The 20,734-nt window shown below is 33.3% G+C and overlaps 3 protein-coding genes and 1 long non-coding RNA gene across 14 annotated transcripts in view; 1 reads left to right on the top strand and 3 right to left on the bottom strand.

The window, feature by feature from the left end:
- LOC105168055 (sister chromatid cohesion protein PDS5 homolog B) overlaps positions 1–2,783 on the bottom strand; it is a 14,589-nt gene extending 11,806 nt beyond the window's left edge. Inside the window, exons 1-3 of one of the 2 annotated variants that reach the window (XM_011087970.2) lie at positions 2,523–2,783; positions 1,029–1,232; positions 736–917 (exon numbers count right to left, since the gene is read on the bottom strand). In XM_011087970.2, the coding sequence (XP_011086272.1) occupies positions 736–917; positions 1,029–1,232; positions 2,523–2,615 (479 nt within the window). In that variant the 5' untranslated portion in view covers positions 2,616–2,783. The remainder of the gene's footprint in view (positions 1–735; positions 918–1,028; positions 1,233–2,522) is intronic. The other variant, XM_011087969.2, reaches the window with a different exon arrangement.
- Positions 5,514–10,986, bottom strand: LOC105168053. 9 transcript variants are annotated; one of them, XR_002287639.1, is made up of 6 exons: positions 10,805–10,986; positions 10,402–10,584; positions 9,769–10,298; positions 9,545–9,626; positions 8,621–8,728; positions 5,514–5,766 (listed from the first exon to the last, which is right to left on the bottom strand). It is a non-coding gene; the product is annotated as an uncharacterized LOC105168053 (long non-coding RNA). The 9 variants fall into 9 exon arrangements; XR_002287636.1 differs by having other exon boundaries at positions 5,514–8,728; positions 9,769–9,837; positions 9,963–10,298; XR_002287641.1 differs by having other exon boundaries at positions 5,514–8,728; positions 9,769–9,837; positions 10,140–10,298.
- Positions 16,249–19,408, bottom strand: LOC105168051 (sm-like protein LSM7). 2 transcript variants are annotated; one of them, XM_011087967.2, is made up of 7 exons: positions 19,312–19,408; positions 18,990–19,157; positions 18,176–18,244; positions 17,952–18,033; positions 17,348–17,419; positions 17,082–17,134; positions 16,249–16,562 (listed from the first exon to the last, which is right to left on the bottom strand). In XM_011087967.2, the coding sequence occupies exons 3-7, from the start codon at positions 18,176–18,178 to the stop codon at positions 16,473–16,475; spliced, it is 300 nt and encodes a 99-aa protein (XP_011086269.1). In that variant the 5' UTR covers positions 18,179–18,244; positions 18,990–19,157; positions 19,312–19,408; the 3' UTR covers positions 16,249–16,472. The 2 variants fall into 2 exon arrangements, with proteins under 2 accessions (XP_011086269.1, XP_011086268.1); XM_011087966.2 differs by lacking the exon at positions 19,312–19,408 and having other exon boundaries at positions 18,990–19,221.
- Positions 19,495–20,734, top strand: part of LOC105168052 (nudix hydrolase 2) — a 3,380-nt gene continuing 2,140 nt past the window's right edge. Inside the window, exons 1-3 of the mRNA XM_011087968.2 lie at positions 19,495–19,754; positions 19,858–20,084; positions 20,726–20,734. The exon at positions 20,726–20,734 is cut by the window's right edge and continues 66 nt beyond it. Coding sequence (XP_011086270.1) covers positions 19,634–19,754; positions 19,858–20,084; positions 20,726–20,734 — 357 coding nt within the window. The 5' untranslated portion in view covers positions 19,495–19,633. The remainder of the gene's footprint in view (positions 19,755–19,857; positions 20,085–20,725) is intronic.

Genomic DNA, 20,734 nt, shown 5'->3' with positions numbered 1-20,734 from the left:
ATTATTACACTCCTTACAGTTGGCAAGTGGTCAAAAAGTACAAATATACAATTTACACAGAAAATATTCACTACCTGGTCTCTACATGTTTCTCTTTCCAAATGACATTGCTCTATAAACTTTATATGGTCCAGACATCTCAACTTGACCCTGACCCTGACCCTCCCACTGCCAACATGCAAGTGGACCCTAATGGCATGTTCAACATGCCCATGCAGAAGATGTCAATATAATACATCACTTTTTCCAGTCCCAATCAAATATAAAAAAACAAGTCTGACAAGTTCGATAACAGATAATCAGCTTATTCTCCTCTCTCCTCCATCAAGTTTTTGCAGACAAAATAGAACAAGAAAGTGATGCACAGGTGGAAAAAAACAAAAGGATAAGAATTTTGATGGCCATAGGAACTTTTAAACATATAGGGAAAAGAATGAGGAAAATCAACAGAAAAGTTGATATCCTCTTCACATGACAAAACTGTTCAAAATCCAACCTGAAGAAATACTTAACCAAGTTAACCAACAAATCAAGGTTGAATTGAAACACATATATCTACTTAGGAAAATTAAAAATGGCAAGCAACACACTTCATTTATCCAGAAATATGAAGAGTCCAAACAATTAAACATATATTCCCTCGAAAACATAAACATAAACAGGTGGCGTGAGCAAGTAATGAACATAAACTTAATTCATGACTAATTGAAAGAGAACTCAAAACCATGACCACACCTGGCAACAGCAAAGAAAATATTGAACATTTCATCTATGAGATCATCACACTCAAGATCCAGCATCACCACACAAGATCTATATCTTGCCAAGGTTTCAAGAATTACAACCCTCCTTCCAAATGTTGGGCCACTTATATCACTTAAGCCACTGAAAGTACTGACGATCAGCTGAAAAGTATCCTGGATTCAACAGCAAAAATCAGAACCCAAGTCATAGATATTCATGATGGAATTGAACCATACACTTAAGGTGTTATCTCCGGTAGTCACACAGTCTTAAGGAGGAAGTACCTTCAGAACATCATCATCGTAAGGAGCCTCAGGGGCAGTAATTCTAGTTATTTCACAGATACAGGAAGCCACTAAGAGCTTGACCTCCCGATCTTGATGTTTCAAAAGTTCTGGCTCTACAACGGCATTTAAGAGAGACTGCATGGACTCAACTATTGGTTTTGGAGGTGACTGATCTAATTCAGACAGATATGCTGCGCCTTGCTGCATGAGGAGGAGCCATTTAAATTATGTGAAGCAATTAGTGGAGCTTCCAGATAACTATGTGTAGAAACTTAGAAAACTTCCACAGCTCATGTCCAGTATCTTTTGACATGTGATAACATAGTAAGGATCAAAACACACACACACACACACACACACACCCAAAAAAAATAATAAAAAGAACCAGAATATAAATAAATAAGGCTTATACTGATTGATCTGGAAGAAACAAGTTAAGATTTTTTAAGTAGGAACCCACAATATTTACTAGAGGACATATGGCTAAGTTGCCTAAGTATTAATGTCATGATATACGAAAGAGAAGTTCTTTGATATAGGGTGGAAATGATAAAACTACAAAATTCCTTGTTGCAAAGCAAAATCAAATGGTAAAATGAAGTACACGTGATTATGCACATGAATGTCACTCTTTATTCAATTAGATTACAAGAGGGATGGAAAAGGGTGTGATTGTAGTGTTCCACTTTCAAATGCATGAATTTTATATAAGCATGTGCTACTTTTTCTTGTTTTCACCAATTTCCACAGAAATACAAACATGTAAATGTATCCGAATATGCTGCAGGTATATACCAAAAGTATATCAAGCAAGCTGAAAAGAAAAGAACTGCCAAGTCAGATAACTTCCTTCACATAAGATCACATGGTTCAATAATCTTCACGATGAAGTCAGAGAAAAATAAGTGTATTATTGATAAAACTTTCCCTTACAAACCAAAAGAAAATATTGTTGACTGTTTATATTCAATTGCAATTGAAGTCTAAGTAACAACATCTTTTCCTTTTTTCACAGCTGTAACTGAAATTCTTCAAAAGGACTATAGACTTGGGACTCTCCTTGAGAACAATCCAATATACCAATTCCAGAGAAAGTGTAGCTTTAAAAGACAAGACTCAAACTTTCTGTTTCTCTGCCGAAATTCATCGGCCACGGAACCCCAATTACCACAAAGCAGAACCTACGTAGTATACTTGTAAATTGAAGTCGTAGGCACCCAAAGGTTCAATACCAAAACTCAACCGAAATGTAAAATATTACCACGAAAGACTTGGACTTTCTGCTTAGTAACAGGACTAACAAAAACCAAGCATCAACTCGAATGAACCCTAATTCATCCCAAAATAGCACGCCCACTATAACTTTCACGAATCACAAGCATGCATTCACAAGCGGAACTCCATTATAAACACAAATTAGTTACTACACCAAAAATCAACTCCCTAATGAAATCCGAGCGGCACGCGGGATGTATACAGAGCGGCTCTCACCTTCAAGAGTTTAATGAGAGCGTCTTTCGAAGCCGGAGGAGTCTCCAACTTCGATCCCAGCTCTTTCAGCTGCTGCTGCAGCTTTTGAGCCATGGAAACTAGAATTCAGGGAATCCCTTCGGGCCTTCAAATGAAGAGAGGTTTTTCATACGCATTCACCGCGTATGTTGTGTGTGTGGTTTTCTCAGGCAGTGTGTGTGAATTGGGGTTCTTTATTATTTCGAACAAGAGAGCGAGAATAGCTTCTCTGTTTTAAAGAATGTAAATTAACAAGTGAACTAAGCGCCCCGTGCTGGGCCTTTTCAGTACCATTTCAGATTTTTCAACTTTTGCAGTCTGCGTCTTCTACTTTACGATATTTGCATGTTGGCCCTTGTACTTTGCTTGGCTGATTTTTATTTTTGTCAGATTGCTTGTGTGTGAGAATTTAGTTGAGAATTATTCTAAAGTTGACAATTTGGTCAAGAGAGAAGATTGAAATTTATTCAAAAATTAGTGTCAAATGAAAGAGGAATTACAGTTGTGCGCCAATGATGGTAGACGGTTGTTTGGTGAAGGTGAGTTGATAGTAGTAGTAAGACACAATTAGAGGTAGTGCATAATTGGAACGATTGATAGTGAAGCCATAGACTCGTAGCGTTGGAGGCTGATGACTTGGCGGTGAACATGCAATGATGGGTTGTGTCGATGGCGATGGTGAGTGAGGAGATGATAGTGGCAAACGTGGTGTTGAATAGTGGTAATGTGCCACTTTTATGGGATGTGGTTGAGTAATGGTGGCGGGTTAACAACGTTGTACATAATTGTTGGTGAGTCGTGACTAGAGTTGGTGTAGGTTTGGGATGCGGTGGCCGGTTGTGGTGGTGGTGGTGAAGGACAATTGGTAATCGTCGTACGGGATATATGTAGTTTACACCCTTTCCTACGTATTAGTATGAGATATATGTTTTAAAACATTTATTAGAAATTAATGAATAAGATTAGATGGATTTAATACCATTGGCTATGGTAGAGATGAAGTCTACTCACAAAATCATGTGAGTCCTTTTTGAATTTTATGATTTGTCCAATGATGTAATACACTCATATTGTTACTATTTAAATCTGTCCAGTTTGCACAAACCAAGTCATTGATTGACAATATTATAAATAACATGAAGAGAAAGATATAAGGGATAATTGCATTTACACTCCATAATTTATAAGTTGTTTAACAAACGATTCTTATCGTTTGTATAATTACATAAGTCACTATTGACAGCAAAAATTAACAATCTTATTAAATTAGAAATGCTTCTGAAAAAATTATATTTTTGGTCCCATATGTTAGGGTCTTTTTTAATTAAATCCTATTTATTATGATTTCTCATTTTGTATTCCCTAAGTTAAAAAATTCTCAATTTTCGTCGTCAACATTTTCAGTAATTTTTTTTTCAATTATAATATGGTCAGAATGATCAATTGAGACAAAATTAAAGTTTAGGGATGTTAACGTTTAGAAATGAACTTGAGAAATTAAAATAATTCTAAATGAACACGTAAGGAATCAATTATAATATTTAATTCTAACAAATAAGAAAAATATATGATACTTCTAATTCCTCTAAAGTACTTAAAAGATTAATGATATATCTAACTAAATAGGCAAATAATTTTTCGACAAGCTTAATTTGCTAGGAAAGATCTTAAATAATTAAAAAAAAAAAAAAAGAATTACTAGGGCACATTAAAATTTAAAATGAATATCAATGAATAACATGTAAATACTAATCCAAACTTAAAAAAAAAAAATATTGAATAAATATCCTCAACTTTATTATTAAATTAAAAGTATTGTTGAAAAATTTAATTCAAGTGATTTTTGACTAATTAATTTTATTTTAATATTAATATTAGATAAATATTTTTAGATTATAATTTTTTTCATAATATAATGGACGTATCATTTTGAGAATTCTAATTAATGTAACTTATGAATAAATATAAGATAGTGAATCTCTTGAGTGTTTATTTTTATTGTAAGAAAATATTTGTACCTTTACTGGGGTACATTTCTATATTGTGCTCTTATTGAGTTATTTAGTTAATTTTTTATTAAATGGAACTTCTTACTTAAACAATCCAAAATAAGGAGTTTTGACTAATTATTTTATTTTACTATTGAGTTTGTGAATATTATTATTTTTGTTTTCATATTAATTGACTTGATTACAAAATAGTGAAATACAATCATCTGCGAATAAAAAATATAAAATTTTAATTTTGAAAAATATTTTTAATTTAGTAGTACCAATTAAATTTAGAAAGTGAATTACAAATAATAGAAGTAAATAGTTTTATCAATTAAAACAATTATTATCAATTTTTTTTGAAAATATAATTGTATAATACTGATGTTTCAATAACAAAAACATAAATAACATCATGAACTTAATACATTTTACGACTAACTATGATAAGAAATTTACTTGTAAAAACATACTTATATAATCTCGATGAAAGAAGAAATATTTCGTATCATATGTCATGTCAGTAAGTTTCTACTTCGGTAATCATGAGCTATAGTTATATATAACCTAGAGAGTTCGTCATATTCTAAAGTTGCTAATAGAATGCCGAATTTATTGATGTGTACAAATAAGTCTAAATTACTATGGGGGATGAAAACATGCAAGCTAGCTTGTTGATAGACACTACCTTAACATCGATATATCTCAGTTGGACTGTAATTTTTCTTTTAGTTTGTTGATGATGATTGTATACTACAAAAGTTCTATTTTTTTTATTTATTTTTGGTTGGCGGTGTTTTCTCCGTATGGAGAATAGAGTTCAAAGGTGTTCTAATTGTAAGTAAAACAGTGGTAGAAGTATAGGAAAAAAAAAAAGAAAATAGTTCTCAAAAAACAGTTGATTTGAGCTTCAATGATGTACCAACTTGTGTATATGGTTGAGTTGATTTTGATCAAGTAATAAATATACAACTAGAAATTGGTTTCGGATCAAAACTTTTATTTCTTTGGCTAAGAAACAAGGCGGTCTTATTGGAGCCATAATACAAAGAAGGCCGAAGTACTACCATACACACTTAATTCTTATTTACAATAGACTCTTTACATAGATGGCTGCCGATTCTTGGAGAACCCAGGAGGGTTGATACTCTGGTGCAAAAGACTCGTATTGGTGCAAAAGACTCATACTCCAAATTACTTGAACCCGATCGACGTGAAAGCTGTCTTCGCCAGCACTAAGTTGTTAGAATGAAATAAACAAACAAGAAAATTTGTAAGAATCAACAATTAAAGAGAAAAACGCGCAACAGAATGACATGCAATAACAATTTATATAAATAACATCTTTTCTTTAAGAACTAATTTAAACACCCAATTGTTACATATTGGCTGGCTTAAAGAAGAGTGCATCTTCGACAACATCTAGAATCACATAATAACCTATATATCCATATATTCCTCTCTACCATTTTCTAGCCAAAAAAGCAACCTTTGACCTTATCAATTGCTTCTTTATCAATTTTTCCCATATTTAGAAATCAAGTAAGGTTGAAACCATTGCAATTTACTTTGTATAATTCAAACCCAAAAGTGTCTAATTTCTATGAAACACTCACGTACTCAACATTCTAATTTGGAAAAGATGGAACTACGGATTCTGAGACCGCTTTAAATATGACAGGCGCAAGAGAGTTGGAGTTGAGACCTAAACGAGAAGTAACCCTCCATTATTTTTCTTGATTTATTCTCGGTTTGTTTATCATGTTAGGTTTTGTTCCCATGTTGCTTTATCAAAACTTTTTGTTTGTCGTACATTTAAGATTCTTGTACAAATTTTACAAAAACACCATATTTATTCATATCATCGACATCTCAACTTTGCAGGCGTATCAAAGTATTGTTGGAATTCTATAGCATACAATCACAAATTAGTTCATTTGTGAACTTTAAAAAATAACATACATATAATAAATTGCAAAACTGTTCTAGATGCCAATCTCATTATCGTTTTTTAAATTATTGGCAAATATCTTAAAAGAGTTTTCAACACATCTTGACAAGTTTCAGCACGATAATCATTTGTCAAAAGAAAAGTTAATAATGTACTTTCTTGGAAATCTGAACAAATATGGCAATGAATGCAATTTGACCAAAAATAGTAAACTGAACGCTTTCTAAAATGTTCCAAAAAACTTCAAAAACTGTTTCAAAGTCTGTTACTTTTATAAAATTAAAATTCAACAAAAGTAATTTCACTTAAAGTTCAAAACATATGACTTTTCATGCATTTATCCAAAAACAATTAAATGAATTCATCTATTGCTAATCAAAATATTTTGTTAATTTTTCTTCATTATTTGTAAGTTCAAGCTGATTGAAAAATGAGTTTATTATAAAACACTTGACAAGAAAAACAAATCTTTAAGTAAAAGATAAAAGCTGATTTTGAAAACATTAATTGATAACAGAAGAACAGTTAACAAGAAAACCAATTTCCAGTAATATTATTTAGATATAAAAATTAAAAGGTTCTTCAAACACAATTTAAGTTAGCAAAACTATGTGTTCCTCAAAAACCATTTATCGACTCATGAAATTATATAGTACTCACAAAATATTTACCAAGTCCTCTTGAAAAATAGATTTTAAATTGGCATCTAGACAACAGTTCGGCATTTTAGTATAGCATTTAATTTTCAAAGTTCACAAATAAAATAATTCATGATTGAATGATATAGATTTTTCAACATATTTTTCTATGATACGCCTGCAAAAACAAGAGTTAATAACATGAACCAACATGAAGTTTGTAAATTCATACAAGAATGTCAAATGCATTACGAACAAAAAATTTTAAGGCAAGCGCATGAAAAGAGAACCCAACACAATAAATGAACCAAGAATAAATTTACGAAAAAAGAGGAGGGTTTATTCTCCAATTTAGGTCTCAACTCTAACCCCTTGCATCCTTCACATTTTGAGCAACCTCAAAACCCATAATTATTTTCTTTCCATACGAGAATGGTGATTGTGTGACTTTTCAAAGAAATTAGAGCAATACAATTGGGTTTGAATTATACCAAGTGTAAAATCAATGGTTCAACCACCTTGATTTCAAAATATGGAAGAAAAATTGACAAAGAAGAATTAATAGGGGCACTGGTTACTTTTGAGTTAGAAACTAGAATAGAGGAATATGAAGATAGGAAGGCTACCATTAGGTTCTAAAATGTCATCAAATAGCATACTTTAGCAGCCAATATATGTTTTAATTGAGCATTTAAATCCTACTTAACCTTTTGATTCCCGCACGATCTTTATCGATGAGGTTATCTACTTCGCACAGAATTGGCAAATCAAATTCAAACTCTGGCCCTCGCTCTTGTAAAAAGACAAGTATGAATCTTACTTACCAATTGACATGCTTCACTTGTAGAATCAAATAAATGCATATTATACATATTACTGAAAAATGATATATGACCAGTAACAATAAAACTCACAAATAAAAGAATTCGTGCTAAATTACCAGTAACAACAGTACTTCTCCAAGAGATTATAAATAGTATGACATCTATTCTTTGCATTAAGATAGAATTATGAAGGCACAAAAGAAAACAACACAGATACATCATTGCGACATGCTCTAATTTAAAGGCATAAAATAGATACCGCATAAACAAGATACCTTTCTATATGGCACTTGAGGGAAAATATTATGTTTGTCCATTAATTGGTCTAGGAAGTTAAAATATCACAGTCCTAAGAGAATATTATAATACTTAAAGTCAAGTTAAAATAAGAGTAAGAGAGAGTGGGTGATGGCACTTAGCTTTCAGTGTATTACATATAAGAGTAATATACTTGGGAAGTGTCATCATAGTCCCAAGAGAATATTAAGATACTTAAAGTCAAGTTCAGATAAGAGTACGAGAGAATGGACGGATGACACTTAGCCATCAGTGGATCACATATATGCAATAAGAGGTGAAGTAGGCAAATTGATCAGGAAACATAATGTTACTTACTGCTCCTCAAGTAGACACAGATTCACTAATCAAAGTGAGTATATACATGGCTTTCCTTTACCTTCAAGCAGTAGTCTTACTCTAGCTTGTGTAATTGAGAACATCAGCATCTTGCTCATATAGCTCCATGTGTTAATAAGTGGAGCCAAAAGGTTTCAGCAACAAAGTCCTACGTGAACCAAGGATCATTTGGCAGCAATTTCTGAAAACTTAAAATATCACTAACCTCTCACACAGGTAGAAATCATTTCCACAAAAATCTTTTGTGAAAAGCTTGTAAGTGTAAGTATGATTCTTTTACATCAATGCAAATAACCTTTTCCCAAAACAAGAAAATCACTTCCATTACATTTTTGCATTCATTTAGATTATATAACTTCAAGTAAAGAACTTTCTGAAACAGAAAATGCATACATTTATATTATTGCTGCAGTCACATTCTTTCCTATCTCAATGGTAGGAAGATCATCCAACACACCAAGATGACAATCCAAACAAAAGCCTGTAGACCCTCATGGTAGATTTGGAGAAACAAAGTGACTATGTCATTAACACTCATCGCAATTTGATAAAGTCTTGCAATTAACTCAAGCGTACTGATCAGAACCTATTAGACTTAAGAAAAGGGATGGGAAAATATATGCATGCAAAACACATTCAGGACGTTTTGGAAAATGATAAGTCAAAACAAAGCAACAATCAAACTGTAAATAGTGAAATCTTAAGGAGGATTTAATTGCAGTAATCCGGGGAACAAAATTGTTTGAGATTCCAATAGGCCACTGCTGTTGATTGCATTCTGAGGATCAGGGATTTCAATGGTAAATTAATGTCACTAAGAGTCGAAAATGACCAGATAAAACCAAGAAAAAACAATCATAAGCACAAGAGTTTCTGAACAGAAATATTAGAACCAATCCAATTTCACAACTGAACAAAGACATGGCCTGAATTTCCAAACCAATCAAATTTACACATAACTAACCTTGTCTTCCACCAGTTAACTTGACTTGGACACCCTTGTCGACCAACTTCGCCAAATCCAAAACTGTTCCTTTTACACCAGACTGAAACAAAGAAACAATCTGTATATTAGAAAAACTGACAAAACATATATAGACATATAGATCTATATATATGCACCCGTGCACGCACACACGCATGAGAAAGAAGAACCAATAATTCGTGTCCTTATTAAGGCTAGAATACCATGTTTAGGGAATACGTCTCACGAAAGATTGCTAAAGAACAGCAGCTTTATGCAGCAACAAATATGGCCTGCAATTGTCGAAGAAGCAAAGAAAACAATGAGAATAAACTTAACTGCTCTTCACTACACATCTTTTAACAAACAAGAGTAAATACATGATGCACCATATACAAGAACAAAACATGCAACTTACCTGTAATTACAATTACTTATTCCCGCATTCCGAAAATGACATGAAAGAAAGACTGCAGCTCATCCTTGCACATGATTTAAAGCAAAGAAAGGATACAAGGGACAGTTCCACCAAAAGAACACTATCCCAAGAACACATTTTCTTGAAAATGAAGGTAAATTCACCTACTTGACTTACTTTTTTCTTGAAAGGAGAAGCAGTTAAACAGAGTCAAGAGACTTGGAAATAATTTTCAGGGAAGTTCCTTAAAAGTAGTTCCAGCAATTTCCTCGGTCATGCCTTGAAAATTCTATTATTTGGGAGTTGCTGATGCCAGAATTACCAAACCGTGTACAACTTCAACATAGAATGTTAGGAACTAACATCACCATTTTATCCAGTGTAGCAATAAAAATCACAACAAAATCAATACAGTAATCAAACAAAAAAACAACCATACCAAAAGGGAAGAGGCTTCAGAACCTCCAATGATGGGAGCCGTCTTGGCTATTCTCCTCGCAAGTTCTGAACCAACAAAACTATCTTCACCGGCAACCTTGCATTTAAGTCCCGCACCTTTGTCCCCGGCAATAGTAATCCATGACGTACTAGAGAACCCATGTAGTAGTTGAATTTCAAGAACCTTGAATTAATTCACCAACACCATAAAGAAAAAAAAGAAAAACAGAGTAAGACCGTGTAATTCAAGAATTCGTGATCTTTAAGAAGTGCTCATACCAAGTTTTACATGGGGAAGACAAATTCATTTAAACAAGATACATTTAATTTCGCAAAGCAGGAACCCTAAATCAAGAAACTTAAAAAAGAAAAAAAAAAACTCACTTGCTTTGATCAAGAAGTACCTACTGAAAAAAAGGAGAAACTGAGGTTGGAGAATGGTGGCTGTCAGCGGAGGAAGGCGAATGGTGGCTGTCAGTGGAGGAAGGCGCGGCTGCCTGAAATGTTGAGAATTGATGCTGCCGTTGAGATGGAACCGAGTAAATTTTTGTTTTTCTTGGCTTTTTTTCTATTACACTTTATATTCCATTTTTATAGGTTTTTAGTTAGTGTGTGTGTGTGCGTATTTTACAACGATAACAAAGTTTGCACTGGGCTGGGCCGTCAAACTGTGTTGGGCCTTAATGGATAAGTTTTCTGATCTTATTTGCCACATATACTTAGTTCTATAAATATAAATAGTTAATTAGATTAATTTTTATTAATTATTATTTATCATCATTATTTTTTACTTTTTTAAATCCATCCATTTATGTTAAATTCTGAATTGTTTTTTATTATAAATCTTTCAAAATTTACATCAATTAGGTTTTATAATTTAAGTAATTTAATATAAAAACCTTTCTTAATTTTTAAAACTCGTTTTGTCCATCAATTAATAGATACCATATAATATTTTTTAATTTTTTTATTTGATTATATTTATGATTATTTCATCATTTTTTTCTTTTTTTATGTACATACATACTTATTATTAATTTTCTTTAAGAGGTCATGCAACAAAAACTATAGTGTTCAGTATCAGTTATAAAAAAAATATTATTTTTAAATTAATGAATTTAAAAATTATTTAAATTATAAAAATTATATTTATCTATTCAAATGTTATTAACTCAATTAGAAGTTTAATTTATTTAAATAAATAATTCAGTCAGCGGAGGAAGGCGACTGCTTGAAATCTTGACGATTGATGCCGCAGTTGAAATAGAACGAACAAACTTTATTTTTATATATTTTTTGCTATTTTTTTATTTTCACTTTCAACTGATATTCCTATAATTTATAGTGTATATTTTAGTGTGTGTTGTGCATTTCACAACAGTAACAAATTTGCAGTTTTACAACTCACTTCCAATTGGGCTGGGCTGGTGGCCTTAATGAATAAAAAATCTCACTTGCTTTGAGTTGATCAATATTGAAGAAGTACCTACTTAAAGAAAGAAGAAACGGAGGTTGGAGACCGATGGCTGTCAACGGAGGAAGGCGGCTGCCTGAACTGTTGCCGCCGTTGAAATAGAACGAACAAATTTTGTTTTTCTATATTTTTTGCTACTTTTTTTTTCACTTTCAACTGATATTCCTATAATTTATAGTGTGTGTTGTGCATTTCACAACGGTAAGAAATTTGCAGTTTTACAACTCACTTCGACTTGGGTTGGGCCGGTGGCCTTAATGGATAAAAAATCTCACTTGCTTTGAATTGATCAATTTCAAGAAATACCTACTTAAAAAAAGATGAAACTGAGGTTGGAGACCGGTGGCGGTTAGCGGAGGAAGGCGGTTGCTGAACTGCTGCCGCTGTTGAAATAGAACGAACAAATTTTATTTTTTAATATTTTTTGCTACTTTTTCTTTTTCACTTTCAACTGATATTCCTGTAATTTATAGTGTGTATTTTAGTGTGTGTTGTGCATTTCACAACGGTATGAAATTTAAAGTTTTACAACCCACTTCCAATTGGGCTGGGCCGGTGGCCTTAATGGATAAACAATCTCACTTGCTTTGAGTTGATCAATTTCAAGAAGTGCCTACTTAAAGAAAGAAGAAACTGAGGTTGTAGACCGGTGGCTGTCAGCGGAGGAAGGCGGCTGCCTGAACTGCTGCCGCCGTTGAAATAGAACGAACAAATTTTATTTTTCTATATTTTTTGCTACTTTTTCTTTTTCACTTTCAACTAATATTCCTATAATTTATAGTGTGTGTTGTGCATTTTACAACGGTAAGAAATTTGCAGTTTTACAACTCACTTCCAATTGGGCTGGGCTGGTGGCCTTAACGGATAAACAATCTCACTTGCTTTGAGTTGATCAATTTCAAGAAGTGTCTACTTAAAGAAAGAAGAAACTGAGGTTGTAGACAGGTGGCTGTCAGCGGAGGAAGGCGGCTGCCTGAACTGCTGCCGCCGTTGAAATAGAACCAAAAAATTTTATTATTCTATATTTTTTTCTCCTTTTTTTTTCACTTTCAACTGATATTCCTATAATTTATAGTGTGTGTTGTGCATTTCACAACGGTAAGAAATTTGAAGTTTTACAACTCACTTCCAATTGGTCTGGGCCGGTGGCCTTAATGGATAAACAATCTCACTTGCTTTGAGTTGATCAATTTCTAAAATAACCTACTTAAGGAAAGAAGAAACTGAGGTTCGAGACCAGTGGCTGTCAGCGAAGGAAGGCGGCTGCCTGAACTGCTGCCGCCGTCGAAATAGAACGAACAAATTTTGTTTTTTTATATTTTTTGCTACTTTTTTTTCTAGCTTTCAACTGATATTCCTATCATTTATAAAGTGTGTTGTGCATTTCACAACGGTAAGAAATTTGAGTACCTATTTAAAAAAAGAAGAAACTGATGTTGGAGACCGGTGGCTGTCAGCAGAGGAAGGCGGTTGTCTGAACTGTTGCCGCAGTTGAAATAGAACGAACAAATTTTGTTTTTCTATATTTTTTGACATTTTTTCTTTTTCACTTTCAACTGATATTCCTATAATTTATAGCTTGTGTTTTATTGTGTGTTGTGCATTTCACAAAGGTAAGAAATTTATAGTTTTACAACTCACTTCCAATTGGGCTGGGTCGGTGGCCTTAATAGATAAACAATCTCACTTGTTTTGAGTTGATCAATTTCAAGAAGTATCTACTTAAATAAAGAAGATACTGAGCTTGGAGACCGGTGGCTATCCGCGGAGGAAGGCGGCTGCCTGAACTGCTGCCGCCGTTGAAATAGAACGAAAAAATTTTATTTTACTATATGTTTTGCTACTTTTTCTTTTTCACTTTCAACTGATATTCCTATAATTTGTAGTGTGTGCTTTAGTGTGTGTTGTGCATTTCACAATGGTAAGAAATTTGCAGTTTTACAACTCACTTCCAATGTGGATGGGCTGGTGGCCTTAATGAATAAAAAATCTCACTTGCTTTGAGTTGATCAATATTGAAGAAGTACCTACTTAAAGAAAGAAGAAACGGAGGTTGGAGACCGATGGCTGTCAACGGAGGAAGGCGGCTGCCTGAACTGCTGCCGCCGTTGAAATAGAACGAACAAATTTTGTTTTTCTATATTTTTTGCTACTTTTTTTTTCACTTTCAACTGATATTCCTATAATTTATAGTGTGTGTTGTGCATTTCACAACGGTAAGAAATTTGCAGTTTTACAACTCACTTCGACTTGGGTTGGGCCGGTGGCCTTAATGGATAAAAAATCTCACTTGCTTTGAATTGATCAATTTCAAGAAATACCTACTTAAAAAAAGATGAAACTGAGGTTGGAGACCGGTGGCGGTTAGCGGAGGAAGGCGGTTGCTGAACTGCTGCCGCTGTTGAAATAGAACGAACAAATTTTATTTTTTAATATTTTTTGCTACTTTTTCTTTTTCACTTTCAACTGATATTCCTGTAATTTATAGTGTGTATTTTAGTGTGTGTTGTGCATTTCACAACGGTATGAAATTTAAAGTTTTACAACCCACTTCCAATTGGGCTGGGCCGGTGGCCTTAATGGATAAACAATCTCACTTGCTTTGAGTTGATCAATTTCAAGAAGTGCCTACTTAAAGAAAGAAGAAACTGAGGTTGTAGACCGGTGGCTGTCAGCGGAGGAAGGCGGCTGCCTGAACTGCTGCCGCCGTTGAAATAGAACGAACAAATTTTATTTTTCTATATTTTTTGCTACTTTTTCTTTTTCACTTTCAACTGATATTCCTGTAATTTATAGTGTGTGTTTTAGTGTGTGTTGTGCATTTCACAACGGTAAGAAATTTGAAGTTTTACAATTCACTTCTAATTGGGCTGGACTGGTAGCCTTAATGGATAAACAATCTTACTTGCTTTGAGTTGATCAATTTCAAGAAGTACGTACTTAAAAGAAAGAAAAAACTGTGGTTCGAGACCGGTGGCTATGAACGGAGGAAGGCAGCTGCTTGAACTGCTGCCGCCGTTTAAATAGAAAGAAAAAATTTTATTTTTCTATATTTTTTGCTACTTTTTTCTTTTTCACTTTCAACCGATATTCCTGTAATATATAGTGTGTGTTTTAATGTGTGTTGTGCATTTCACAATGGTAATGAAATTTGCAGTTTTACAACTCACTTTCAATTGGGTTGGACCGGCAGCGTTAATGGATAAACAATCTCTTTCTACATTCACATCAATTAGTTTTTATAATTTAAGTAATTTTATATAAAAATCTTTTACAATTTTTAAAACTTGATTTTGTCCATCAATTAACGCTATAATATTTTTTTATTTCATTATATTTATGATTATTTCATAATTTTTTTTTGTGTACGTACATATATATTATTGTTTTTATTTAAGAGGTCATGTAACAAAAATTACGGCGTTTAATATCAATTATAAAAAAATATTATTCTTAAATTGTTGAATTTATAAATTCTTTAAATTATAAAAATTATATTTTTCTATTCGAATGTTATTGACTAAATTAAAAGTTGGATTCATTTATAAATAATTTTATTGAGCGAAGCGATCATAATCATATAAATATGATTAAGTTGGTATTTATAATTTAATATAATTAATAATAATTTATGCTATATATATATATATATGTCTTTATCCAATTTATTTATTTTTAAGCATTATTTGGCCTAATTTACTTATTGAATAAATTTTATTCTTAATATTTTAATTACAAGTTTCGAATTAATGCATTTGAAACTATTATTGCAAGTATATTTTTCTAGTGAATAACTTTTAAATTTAGAAGAAAATTTATATCTCACTTAAAATTCATGTTTACATAATTTGTAGTACCATCTAAATTTATGTTTCTAATGCAAATTGGATAAATAGATTTTTTTATTTTAATTCTTTTCTTAATTTTTTGATAATATAAATTAAAATTATTAAATATGACTCATTAATAATGATAACAATTGATAATAAATTAAGTTCAAATAATTTTAATGGGTTCATATTTTTATAGAAATATCAGAAGAGAAAAATATATCTTATTTGAAATTCAAGTTGACATTTACAATACCTTTTAAATTTATTTTCCTGATGTAATTTGAATAACAGAACATCTTTTTTTTTTGTTTTTAAGTTTTATCAGAAAAAATAAACATATAATTTTTTGATAATATAAAATAAAATTAATAATATGACTTAAATTAATTTTATGCAAGAAAATTGTCACCCTGCAATACACGGGAAAATGGTAGTTTTTTTTAAAAAAAATAAGGATAATTTGCATAAATAATGATATTTCTGATGAGTGTATGTATAATTATATAAAAGATGACAATAATTTGTATATACAAATTATAAATTAAGGTTGTGAATGTAATTACCGGTAGATATTATGGAGATTAAGTGGTATATCAATACTACAATAGCGCTTCAAGGCAACTGTGTACAAATTTACAGAATAGATTTCTGTAATGTGATTGCGCACACAAAACTGGAGCAAGAAATATACTCTGGAAATTCCAAAGCAATGCCTACAAGAATTGAACTTTCAGGGGAACAAGTAACTGGGAACAGGGTTAGAGTCTACGCCCCATCCGGCTGGACAAATGGGTTGGCAATCTCAGCTGTCCCGTCGCTGCCGGAAACAAGCATCACGGCAGTCCCCCGACACACCTGTAGTAGAAGATGCAGACGACGTTACTGGAGTAATAATCATGGATCTATGTTGTTCTTGAAGTTTCTGAGGAACACGATGTGTTGTCAGTGAACTAGCATCGACTGGAATAAACAGCGGCATGCACAAGTTGATTTGACGACAAAATGTAATTACCTACACTGTTAACTAATATGAAATTTCTCAAAGATCCACAAACCTTGGAAAACACAGGACGCTGAGACAAAACCATAAATCATGGTGTGGCTGACGAGGATTATGAAAATCCTTCTGAAATGCAGCAAGTGCATAACATCCTTGCAGTTTAGATGGAGAAAAAGAACTGACTTTACATTAGGACATTCTGGAAGAATCATAATCTACCCGCAAGACTCGGCCATCTCCCATTAAATTCAACTCTTTATCAGATCAGGTAACAACTTACAGTGACTAAACTAAACGTGAATATTCCCCAATTCAAATCATCAAACACACAAAAAGGATCGGGATTATATGATATATGCTATGAGGAAACATACTATTAAGCCAAGGCGCCGCGTCTGGTCAGTAGTTTTCAGTGGATCATCAGGGTCTGCAGGCGCAATGAAAATAAGTGAGGAATTGTATTGAAATTAAAATATTACTCATAAAGCAACATGAAGCAGCTGCTTCCTACTTACTCGGATGAAATTTGAAACACAACATGATATCCTTAAGTGACAGCGGTTATGAAGAAAACAACTAAGGGATTAACTGCAAAATATTCTCTACAGCGACTACGGATGACAGAACATAAAATAATTACCTCTGAGAAATTCAATTGCTTCATCCAAAACAAGATTCAGCAAATGGTCATATCCTTTTAACGTCCCAGTCACTGAATAAAAAAGTCAAACGTTAACTTATTTTGGGTGAAACTACAACAAGATTTACAGCCAGTAACAAAAGTCAATACAGATCAAGTGGTACTAAGACTTCAGCCATGAACATAACATAGAAGATTCAGTTAACCACAGCATACTGATCAGAACCTATTAGACTTAAGAAAAGGGACGAGAAAATACATGCATGCAGAACACATTACAGACCTTTTGCAAAATGATAAGTCAAAACAAAGCAACAATCAAACTGTAAATAGTGAAATCTTAAGGAGGATTTAATTGCAGTTATCCGGGGAACAAAATTGTTTGAGATTCCAATAGGCCACTGCTGTTGATTGCATTCTGAGGATCTGGGATTTCAATGGTAAATTAATGTCACTGGGAGTGGAAAATGACCAGATAAAACCAAGAAAAAACAATCATAAGCACAACAGTTTCTGAACAGAAATATTAGAACCAATCCATTTCACAACTGAAACAAAGACATGGCCTGAATTTCCAAATTAATCAAATTTACACATAACTGACCTTGTCTTCCACCATCTAACTTGACTTGGACACCCTTGTTGACAAACTTCGCCAAATCCAAAACTGTTTCTTTTCGACCAGACTGAAACAAAGAAACAATCTGTATATTAGGAAAACTGACAAAACATATATAGACATATAGATCTATATATATGCACCCGTGCACGCACACACGCCTGAGAAAGAAGAACCAATAGTTCATGTCCTTATTAAGGCTACAATACCATGTTTAGGGAATACGTCTCATGAAAGATTGCTAAAGAGCAGCAGCTTTATTGAGCAACAAACGTGGCCTGCAATTGTCGAAGAACCAAAGAAAACAATGAGAATAAACTTAACTGCTCTTCACTACACATCTTTTAACAAACAAGTTAAATAAATGATTCACCATATACAAGAACAAAACATGCAACTTACCTGTAATTACAATTACTTATTCCCGCATTCCGAAAATGATATAAAAGAAAGACTGCAGTTCATCCTTGCACACGATTTAAAGCAAAGGATACAAGGGACAGTTCCACCAAAAGAACACTATCCCAAGTACACATTTTCTTGAAAATGAAGATAAATTCACCTACTTGACTTACTTTTTTCTTGGAAGGAGAAGCAGCTAAACATAGTCAAGAGACTTGGAAATAATTTTCGGGGAAGTTCCTTAAAAGTAGTTCTAGCAATTTCCTCGGTCATGTCTTGAAAATTCTATTATTTCGGAGTTGCTGATGCCAGAATTACCAACCCGTACAACTTCGACATAGAATGTTAGGAACTAACATCACCATTTTCTCAAATTTCTGGATCCAACTGACACTCAATGACTCGACTGACACACTCATATGCACTGAAACACAATTCATCACCTAGAAGAATTCAAATTTAAGAACTGAAAAACAAGCGAAAAACAAAAAAAATAGGTACAGAGGAGAAGAAAGCGCATAAAGCGGACAACTAGTCCACGGCTGGCAAAAGTATAATTGAGAACCAGAATCAAGAATCACGGGTCCAAGATAAATAGAAGGAAAACCAAGAATATCTTACCAGTTAGTAGAATTTTTCTTTTGCAGCTACGAGAATTTTGAAACGACGAGGCTAGAATTGCTCAGGGATTGCGAAAAAGGGCTTCGCAACAAAAGATTACTCGTCAATATGGCGGAGTGGGGAGTGAATGGATCGGCGCGGGCTCTTCCACTTTTATACTCTCCAGCGCTAAAAGAAACAAAGAAAGAAAACTACTTAACTGCAATTCAACAATCAAGACCGGCATAACTTAATTATTTTATTTTTATGTAAAAAGTTAACTGTTTTAACTCAGTAATTAACTAAATTTGATCGTTATAATGTAATGTGAATCGTTAATTACATTCTTTTTGCTTTTATATTTATTTTAATTGAATCGCCACTTGTGGGTGTTACGACGGATGGAGAATCAATGACACGGCGGCGCGTTTGCCGTCCCGACGGATTTAGGCCGTGGTAGGCTTGACGGTTTCCACGTTTCTTTCCGTTTGCTTTCTGCCAACATAGCGTACGACTTTTATATTATTTTGGGATTTTTCTCAGCCTTTGGTTGAGGTCGTAGTGCGAATCCGAATAAATTATCCAGCACTACTCCATCAGAAAGCAAAATGATCGCAATCATATAACCACTATCTATATGTCATACGCAACTATAAATAGGGATTATGACTTTTATCAGGTTTCTTTTTCGACCATCTGTTGTCTGTTTCTCCACTTCCAGACCTCTCTTTTTGCGCTGCAAGAATCAGCCATTCTCCACTTCAAAGTCACCCCTTTTATCTCAAGGTTACAAAGATTCAAAAACCCTTTATTTGTTTTCGTTTGATTAGGAGGTTTCAAGATTGCGGAGTTATTTAAAGAACGGAATTTCGTTTCTTGGTTATTTCAGGGAGATTGACCAAGAACAGATTTGGGATTTTCTTGAATATTAGATCTTCAATGAGTTCATCCACTTCACCGGTGTTGTCGGAGAAGCAGATTCAACAGGTTGATAGGATACTGGAGGGCGAAGAAGATCACCATGGAGGAGTGATAGTTGAAATGACAAGTGAGCCCCTGGACCCTGTTGTCTTTGCTTCCTTACTGAAAGCCTCCCTTTCCCATTGGCGACAGCAGGTACTGATTGATAATGTCTTTCATTACAACTGAAGTATTGCTACTATTGTTTTTCTTGTCGTTTGTTGCAGATTTACATAAAGGCCTTCGTCTTTTGCAAAGTTTGAAAAGGAAACAATGCTGTACTATTATTTCTTGAATCATGATAATAGATGCTGAAATTTTTATGTCTTTGAGTGTCGTTGAGGTTGGAAAAAACCTTTGCTGACTATGTTTGTGTCGCTCCATTTTTTCAGGGTACATGGTGTTTAAGATTCAAGCTATCATGAACTCAAATGAAACTCTCTCTATTTTCCATGTTTTTACTTTACTGTTGCAGCAATAACACTGTTCTGTATCCCGTGTTTCCATTTGGAACCTCCTATATGATGTTTGAACGAAGTCGAAGATAAAAGCATAAATGAGTGCAGGCAAAGAATGCATTTCTGCTTCCCAAAGAATTGTTTGGCTTAACATATGTTTTTGTTTAAACCAGGTCCTAGAATATTTATTTCTTTTCTTTTTGGTTATACTTCGTTATCTAATATCTACATAACATTATATTTAGGGATATATATACACTGTTGATAGTTATATAAGCACAAGTAGGCTATTCTCTCTTGGTGCTCTTTTGGTGATTCTGTAGATGCAATTTTAGCGAGGGCATGTCG

This window comes from Sesamum indicum, linkage group LG8, assembly GCF_000512975.1.
Source record: "Sesamum indicum cultivar Zhongzhi No. 13 linkage group LG8, S_indicum_v1.0, whole genome shotgun sequence".
NCBI lineage: Eukaryota > Viridiplantae > Streptophyta > Magnoliopsida > Lamiales > Pedaliaceae > Sesamum > Sesamum indicum.
Note: the sequence above shows the minus strand (reverse complement) of the source record. Positions and strands in the feature narration are given on the sequence as shown.

Coding starts and splice junctions, on each gene's coding strand:
- LOC105168051 (XM_011087967.2), bottom strand. Junction 17,420..17,951: donor GTTAGATGGTGGAAGACAAG/GTCAGTTATGTG, acceptor TTTTTTATTCAG/TGACTGGGACGTTAAAAGGA. Junction 17,135..17,347: donor AGCAATTGAATTTCTCAGAG/GTAATTATTTTA, acceptor TTGCGCCTGCAG/ACCCTGATGATCCACTGAAA.